General features: G+C 31.3%; 1 protein-coding gene across 1 annotated transcript; it reads left to right on the top strand.

Moving 5' to 3' along the window:
• The first annotated feature begins 2,094 nt into the window (after window positions 1-2,094).
• LOC111991018 (2-alkenal reductase (NADP(+)-dependent)) lies at window positions 2,095-4,197 on the top strand. The gene is made up of 4 exons (XM_065766933.1): window positions 2,095-2,132; window positions 2,738-2,810; window positions 3,027-3,109; window positions 3,819-4,197. Exons 1-4 carry the CDS (start codon window positions 2,095-2,097, stop codon window positions 4,195-4,197), a joined length of 573 nt encoding a protein of 190 aa, XP_065623005.1.
• Window positions 4,198-9,537: the final 5,340 nt, after the last annotated feature.

Raw genomic sequence — 9,537 nt, 5'->3', positions numbered from 1 at the left:
TATATCAATTCCAATCCACCCTTAACCACCGTAGGCAAGGCCAGGGGTAGCACAAAGAACACTAAAATATGCATCATTAAGAACAGAGCAGAACTAATAGTGATAGATGGACAACATACCTTGACTCTCCTCAGTACTATAACCATGAAGATGACCACCATCCTATGGAAAGATCAAAGATTAATAAACAGAAGAATAATTTTATTTATGCAACACAAGATACTGAAATGTTTTAGAGATGACAAATTGTCAACTTTCAAAGATCTCAAAGCATATATGATTTCTTCAATAGCCATATAAAGCCTCTCATTTGCATGTATGCAAGACTATCATGGAACACGAACTAAAGAACAAAAAGGCATACCATGATTATTTGATAAGTCCGCTTATGGTAACCCTTTTTTCCCATGAAAAGCCAAACACTGTGAACCTTGATTATCCAAAACCAATTATAATACCTTAAAACTAAACCAAAATCAAACATGAAATTAATTGAATCCAAATACTAAAAAAAGTTTTTAGTATACTGAGAANCTTTTTTGAGAATGAGAAATTTTATGAGCTAAATAACCATATATATATATATATATATATATATCATTAACAAAAAGTCAACTACAAGTTTAAGCAAAAATAAAAAGTAAATTATTAAATTTTTTGTATAAGATATGAGAAACCTTATTATGTTAATTCTTTATCTCAAAAAAATATATATATATATATATAATGCTAATTCAGGACTTCATAAAATTTGGTTAACTCTTTCATGATCTTCTTCTCAAAAAAATAAAAAATAAAAAATAAAAATAAAAACCTTTTATGAAACTATTACTGTTGTCAGAGTACTCGTGTATAAATAAAATCTTTACTTTATGTGTGTAAACATTGGTACGACAGTTGATGTGAGAGAAAAGATGTATTTTTATTTAAACAAATATGTCTTTTAGAGTGTCTTTTTTTTTTTATCTAAACAGAGAAGGCAAGATAAGGAAACTGTGGTTAATTGTTTCAAAATTAGAGGCTTTGTTGATGGTTCATCTAAAGGGATTTCAAGAATGTGGGGTGTTGTGGTAGTTGGTGAGACAATTAGTCTTGATGTTTGGGAAGTTCATGGGTGGCTTAGGGATTTTACCAGATTGAATAAAGTCTTTAATGTCACTAGCCGCGAACCTGCGCGTTGCGCATATAATTATTTTTATGGTAGTCTTATTAAAAAAAAATTACAATTTAAACTAATCTAATAATGAGTAATGCATTTGGTAATTATATTTTATTTATTATAGAACAATCATAAATTTAATATAGAAACAATCCAAAACACCAAAAAAACGTAAACAAAAAAAATTAATAAAACTTAACAATGATTAATTGAACCAATATTAGGATAAAATTTTGTTTTGATAATCTATTAAGGTTATTTTCTTTGTAGATATCATAATTTCAGCCACCCAAAACATATTATCAAATAAACAATTATTAGCAAAATCTAAGAATTTGATTGTACTTTACTTGTATTGGCATTGATTTAGTTAGTTATAATGATATTTGTTAGTGATCTCTGGTTTGCTTGGACATATTAATGCTTATTGTTTTGTGGCATTGGATTGAATTGGTTTGTTTTGTGAATGGAGTAGTGCTTTGTTGGGTTTGATTTAGTAGTCATTGATTGTGTACTTGTATTTGCATTGAAAAAAAAAAAAAAATAAAGGCACATAAAATTTCTATATTTACTTTTGAATATATTTAGAACAATTAGTAAACGAAATACGAGGCCACAAAATCCAGTGGTGAAGGAAGGAACTAATTAGCAGGACCAATAAGAAGACGAGTTTGACCAACACCTTCCCACCAAGCCATGGAAATACAACACACTAAAGTGCCTCTCTCCTATTATACTGGCATTCTTGGTAAGCTGATTTCCTTTCCCTTTTGATATACTTGAGAGACAAAATAAACAACTTTATGAAACTAATCAAGTATGTATATGAGGCAAATCATTGTGTGTTAAGTTCACCTAAATGATTATAGTTATGGTGATATGTAGAAGGGATTTTCTTGATGTTGAATTTTGATCTTCATTAAAACAGCATAATCATGACTGCTCTTGTTAAGTTCCGCTTATCAGACAATGGGTGCTATATGTGACTGGTGATACACACCTTTTTCTTGCTTGATCTCCCTTCATGAGATAATCTTGTAAAACCCTATTATTTGAAGTAGGCTACCCACAATAGCTTTCAAAATTCTTAGTACAATTAAAACAAGAATACAAAATTTTATAATCCTTAGTACTTCTTTATACATTATAATCAAGTGGTTAGTTTTATATCCAAAAGAAAGCTTAATTACTATTGATTCTTGTAGCAAGTTGCAAGTGGGACATTATATACAAAATTTTCTAAGCCTTACTACCTATTTATACATTATAATCAAACGGGACAAATTCTTTTTAACTACCAGTAGTAAGAATTTTTCATACATAATTCCCCATGTCCGCATGCAGCCAAAAATTAAAAATAAAACATAAGGAAAAAAAACTCTTGGCATGTTTCACAAAAGTAATCAGGACACTTTTGTTTAGTCAACTCTAAAACTCATTTTTCTTGTAGAAATTCTATTTTCTTTACCAAAGATGAAGCACAGAACTATTAAATTGTAATTTTTTTTTCTAGTAAGTATATATGGTTATTAATTTGAAAATTGTTTTGCTGTTGATGATTTTTAAGCATGCAAACAGACATTGTAACAAGTATAAATTTATATGTTTAACAATATTAACATACCTGTCCGGCACACTCTGTCTAAATATGGTAAGTCACCATGCCAAAGAAAAAGTGTTCAGGTCATAAGTCACCCTTGTCCATTTCCACAACCCATAAAAGATATTGATCTCTCTTGCTGATTGCTCCCTTGGCAATTTTAAATCTTATTTAGGAGTTGGCAAGCCTGACCAGAATGGGCAGCCTCACTAACCAGCAGTTTTCTGTTTTCTTTTGGTTTTCTATTTTATCCTTTTCTGTTTCAAGGTTGATTTGCTGAAGAATAAATTCAAGTTTGACGAGGCTTTCAACGATAAAGAAGAGTCTGACTTGGATGCCACTTTAAAGAGGTTAGTAGTAATTTAGTTTTAATCAGAATTCAAAATATCATTTCAGTCTATAACAGGGCCACTAGTTTGATACTGGAGTAAACATTGGACATCCCTTCATAATTTCAGCCTTTGAAATTTTTGTGTTACAAAACATGGTTATATTTTGATTACCGATTATCCTAACCCTCACGTGTGAACCCATCTCCCCCTTAATAAATGGGGCCAACACATTTGATTATATGCTTTTTAAATCTAATACCACAGTAAATTACCGATTATTCCAAGAGTTTAAGGGATGTTTGGTTTGTGTTTTCAAATAATTATTTTCAGTTTTTAAATAATATTACACGTATTTTCACATGCTTTTTCACCCACAAGTATTTATTTAAATGTTTTCGAACAACAATTTTCAGTTTTTAAACACATGTACCAAACAGGCCCTAAATTGTTAGGATTTGTTGAATTTAATCACTTAATCATTTTTCTAACATATTGTTGATTAATTTGCCTATGTCATTCCTTCTTTAGAAATATGGGGACTTTCTAATAGGGTAACTAAAGAATTTGTGTTGGGTTTTGACCTTTTGACAATTGCTTTCCAAATCGGTTTCAAAGAAAAAGTGGGGAAAGAAAAGAAAGGATTGGGAAACAGAGTATTTTTTTTTTTTAACTTCTTTATCACATCTGCTGGTCTGAATCTACTGTGAATGCTGTAATGTTTTTCCAGGTACTTTCCGGAAGGAATTGACATTTATTGGGAGAATGTTGGGGGAAAGATGCTTGATGCAGTGCTACTCAACATGAGAGCCCATGGTCGCATTGCTGCTTGTGGCCTGATCTCACAGTACAACCGTGACAAGCCTGAAGGAGTGCACAATTTAATGCATCTGATATACAAACGGGTTCGAATGGAAGGATTTGTTGTTACTGATTACTTTCACCTCTACCCAAAGTTTCTGGAGTTTATTCTGCCTCACATTGCTGAAGGGAAGATTGTGTATGTGGAAGACATAGCTGAAGGCCTCGAGAGTGGCCCATCAGCACTTATTGGGCTCTTTTCTGGCCTCAATGTTGGTAAACAGGTAGTTCTAGTTGCTCAGGAATGATTCACTTCATGACAAAAAGCTACAGGTCCCTTGGATTCTACTCCAAATAAACCTTGTACTTATATACCTTTTAAGAAGTGTTCATCAAGAAGTGTGTTTCCTAAATAGATGTTTTGTTCTTGAGGTCAAGGATTTCTTTTCCTAAAATAGATGTTTGTTATTGTGTTTCTTAAATATATTCTTTGTCATTGAGGTCACGAACTAGCAGATGCTATTGATCTTGCAAGCACAAATACACAGTCATGTGGATTGTGTTTTGATTTAAATGATCTAGGATTTTGATGAAATTTATACTTGTTATCTATACACTATATAAAGGGCCTAGGATTTGATATATCCTCTTCTTTATTTATTTATTTTTTAAAATCATCACTGAATTGTAATAAATAAATAAATAAATAAACAAGGTAGCAGACTTAAAGCACAAAATATGATTTTAAGACTAAAATTACCTTTCTAATGTGGTTCAAGCAATAGTCCTGGGTACATTAATCAAAAGTAATAGCTTAGTAGTAATGACATTCTTTGTAATGTTTTATACTAATAGTTTTCGAATCTCACCTCTCCCCCCTCCACTATTTATCCTTAAAAAATAGCTTTGCAGATAGGACAGCACATTAGGCATTTGAGTGAAGTGTGATAGTAAGAGATGAACAGGGACAGACCATTGCCCCTTTGAGCAAGAAAATCCAACGATTTCTCCCAGCAGCGGTGGCAGAAGCCATGACAATGGAGTAGGCTGCCTGCTTTGCATGGGAAGTACGGGTAGGTGATATCCAACTAGAGGAGATGCGTGATAGATGTTCATTGCCACTTGGAGAAGTCCTCTGATTTTCTTGCTCATGGAGGCAATGGTATGTCCCCATTCATCTCTTATTGACAGACCAATCCAAAGAATAGTGATAAAGTTATGAGTTTCAATTGGCATAGCTTTAAGGGTACTAGTATCAGAGCTTTAATTTGCTAATTGAGTTGGCATGCGGTTATGTATCACAATTGGATCTGAAGCATCCAGCAAGAGTGCATACAGGCCAAATAATATCATGTAATAGAAAATTTGGCATATTTATTTTCAACTTAAAAAAAAATGATTAAATGACTTCATTTGTTAGAATGTTTGAGCAAAAGGATCAAATTAGCTCATTTTGACAAAAGTGGGGAACAAAATTGATTATAGTTAAATCTTAAGGATTAATTTGATAATGGAAGTAAAATTAAGGGATTAAATTGAATTTTAACTTCAAAGTAACAACTAATCAATAAAATTAAGGGATTAATTTTATAACCTGCAAATTGAGGCCAACTGTGAAACTTTTGTATTGAAATATAACAATTAAACCTAAGCACTCTTATATTTCCATGTTCCTCACTCGAGGTCCAGGTGGCGCCACGTCAACGCCAGATGGCGTCTACGTGGAACTCGAGTTTTAGAAACTCGAGTTTTATGTGGATGCCACGTGGTATCACGCCACGTCAAACAGCAAAAATCGAGCCTCAAAAAGTCGAGGTCTGAGCGCAAAATTCGAGTCTCAAAGACTCGAGGTGTTACTAATTTATATTGTTTCTAAACCGGGCCAACTAACTATATAGTTGGCTAATTATGGGTAATTACCCATTTCGTCCCAATCTGCGGGTGGAACATGTTTATTGGAAAGCAAACCGATGTGCAGATGTTTTGGCTAGAATAGGCAGCACTAGTGTTTTTTTTTTGAGAAAGAGGTAGCACTGGTGTTGATGTTTATATTTTGTTTATTAATCCGCCACTTGTGGTGGATTAGCTATGTACCCTTGATAAAGAGGAATTTTCTTGTACCAGACTTATTTCTTTCTAATTCTAGCAACCTGTATTTACCAAAAAAAAAAAAAAATCCAGTAATAATTTAGTTATTGACTATTAGTGTAGATTTAAGATTTGTGAAGAAGTAATAAATTTAATCTTTTTTACTTTATATAGAGAGAATAAATTTATAAAGCAACTTGTGAATAAACTTGAATTGGATCAGTAAAAAATGAATCAAGTTTGAACATGAAATTTAGAGTGGTTGTGAGCTGGATCTCAACTCCTAATTAAATAAAATTAAATCAACAAATCTTAATCTTTTAATACTCAACTTAAATTTGACTTATTTAGAGCATTATCATAGGCTCGGTATTTTCACTCTTTGGCAAAAATATAGCTAAAAGCGTCCCAAAACCCCTGTATTAACAGCATTAAGAAGAAAAAAAAAAAAAAAAAAAGAAGTGAAATCACTAGAAACAAAGTCCAAGCAAAGTTTTAAAATTCGGACCGAAACGTACGGTCTGGCCGAAAAAACCTCGAACCATTTATTTTTGCGGTTTTTTTAGCGTCAAGAATTGCTTTATAAAATAAAGCAGTGACCCGTGCGAACTGCGGTCTGACTTCACGGTTTTGAGAACTGTTGCGGTTCTCACGGTTCCTTTTTTTTCAGCAAATACCGGATGAAATTAAAGATATGGCCGGCATGCACTTTGGACTTTTTTCAGATCTGAAACCAAAAGATTTGTGAGGGAAAAAAAAAACAAACTGAGAAGAAGAAGTTGACAAAGTAGAGGCTGTGCGAAATTGAAGCAGTAAGCTAACAACCCAGCACAGATCGTCACGGCCTTCATCTTTGTCTTGTGCTTCTATTTCTTCTTCTTACTTCTTTTTCTCCTCTTTTTTCTTCTTTCCGTCTCCACTGCTGTGGTTTCTGAGTTTCTCACCCTTCTCTATGTTTTTGCTGGTTTTGAATTCTTTTTTATATTTCCACAGCCCTTCACGTGACTTGCATTGGGAAATAAGACCACTTTTGATTTTTTAATTAAAGATAGCTAAATGTTTCAGCCGTTAGATCTTTGAGCCCGTGAACAGTGAGAGCTTTTTTTTTTAATAAAACGGTCAAAAACTTTATTAACTCAGTAAACTGAATATACGTAAAGTACAAAACTTATAAAGTTCCAAGGCCAGCTACAAAAAGCTGGCCACAGAATGAAGCTACAACACACACAACTAAGTAAAAAGTCTTACATAAAAAGTTAACTCCGGCCATAGACTTACAGCTACAACAACCTAGCAAAGAAAAGGACACCAATATAAAAAATTAAATCCAAGATGCCATCAGCTTTTGGTACTCATTCAGCAAGTATGGTACACTGTAGATATTACTGTACAGTGCACAAGATGGCCTCCCGGCGGGTATGGTACACTGTAGATATAGTATACAAGGTCGCCAATACTAACGGAGTTGTTGAGTTTTGACCGTTCAAACTTTTTATTTTATTTTATTTTTTTTGAAAAGACCATTCAAACTTTGCAACATCGTAATTGTAATAAAAAAAATTGTGAAATATTTTATAATACTAGAATTTTCAGGTATAAAAAAATTATAAATATTAATTAAAAGTATTTATAATATTTTATTTGTTACATTTTTTGTGTGTGTTCTAATAAGTATTACTGTTTATTTAAAAAAATTAAATAGTAGAAAAAATAGTGAATACAATTAAGTATATAATAATTATTAAATAATTATTTTAATTTAAAATTACTAAGTGTCCTTCTAATTCCTATATTATTACACTATTACTATCACGAGTTTAACTAATCAACATATAAATAAATAAATATTATATCCGTGCGTGCTTAGGATATGATATTTCTTATTTGTCCTATGAAAATTATGATATGAAAAAATACATTTGAAAGATAGATTTCTATATTTAATTGGGTCATTTAATTTAATTTTTCTATTTATACTAATTTAATATATTTATTCATATTTAAATAATTATTAAATTAATTATGACGTTATCACGGTTCGACCTCGGTTTAATCTTGATTCGACCTTAAAATCTTGAACCTCTTCCTTTTACGGTTCAATGAACGGTCGGGTCTAAAAACCTTGAGTCCAAGATGAAGGGGAACGTTCTTCAAGTCAATGAACAACTATTCCACCCCACAACACAATAACCATAATTAGAGTAAAAAAAAACAGAGGTGAACTATGTTCAAGTTGAGGAATGCCTCTTAAGAAGATGAAGAGGCCATTGTTTCTTCTTTGAGGATGATGACATTTTGTTGACTTGGAGAGAGAATGTTGAAATTGTGAATGGCTAATTGGTGACTTTGTGATTTGTTTGTAACATAGGAGAGAAAATGCTAAAATTAAGAAAGACTAAGGGAGGGAAAAAAAATTTGTGGAGAGAGAAAAATAACAAAAAGTTAAAACAATATTTAAATAAAATGAGGAAGGAGTAAAGAGTAAAGTAAGGGTTTTTTTTTTTTTTTTTTTTTATAATTATAAATTACAGAAAAAAAGTCAAGTTTATTCTCCAATGGTTCTCTCTCTCCAACCCAACTAACTTTTTCTCCTTTTGAATTTTGGTTAAGCAAAAATATGATTCATTTGAAACTTTTTGCATCATTGTTATTCTCTTTAGTCTTGCGCGTTGGTTACGTTATAAATATAAGTATTTGTGGGGTATGAAGATAAATGTTAGAATTTAAGTCTTTAAAAGGAGTTTCACACACGCGCGCACACACATATACATATATATATATATACACACACGATTAGATTAAAGTGGAATAAAATTTATATATTGTATTAAAAAAAAAATCTCTTTTCTTAGTCAGAATAAGTGGGGACGAGGACAAATAAAAAAAAAAAAAAGGTGGCGAGATAGAGCCAGCCTTTCCGGGAAATAATGCCAAACTACAATAATGATAGGTGTATTTTTTATTTGTGAGAAAGAATGATAGGTGTAGTTAATTGGTCACGTTTTCATTTTCACATTAATATCATTGTCACATGAACAATAAAAGTCGGTGGTTTTTTTTTTTTTTTTTTTTTAAGATTTCTTTTTATGTTAAGAAACAAAAATAACCTGAATTTTTGTTATCTCAATTGGTAAAATGTTTAATGTTTATATAAGAGATTTGAGATTTAATTTTCGCTTATACTAAAAATTGATTGGTGTCTTGATCTGATGATAAAAAACTATCAAAATTGATTGACGTCTTAATTTGATGATAAAGAATTATCATCATAAACAGATGACATAAGTTGTAATTCTCTAAAACATAAATCACAATTTTTACTATAATTATCTTACATGATAAATTATGAAAAATTACCGATTAATTTACATAAATTCACAATTTTTCCTCTATCATACTCAACGATATGAACAGTTTTTGGCAAAAGATAGGTATATATATATATATATATTGTGGTATTAAAAATTTATTTTTTATTTTTATTTTACGTAGTCTATAATTTCTGTTTGTGGAATGGTTGGTCAGATTTTAGACATAAAAAGCAATGTAGTATTTCATTG

Source organism: Quercus suber, unplaced genomic scaffold (genome assembly GCF_002906115.3).
Source record: "Quercus suber isolate HL8 unplaced genomic scaffold, Cork oak 2.0 scaffold_758, whole genome shotgun sequence".
In the NCBI taxonomy this organism is placed as follows: domain Eukaryota; kingdom Viridiplantae; phylum Streptophyta; class Magnoliopsida; order Fagales; family Fagaceae; genus Quercus; species Quercus suber.
This window is presented reverse-complemented; position numbering and strand designations above follow the sequence as displayed.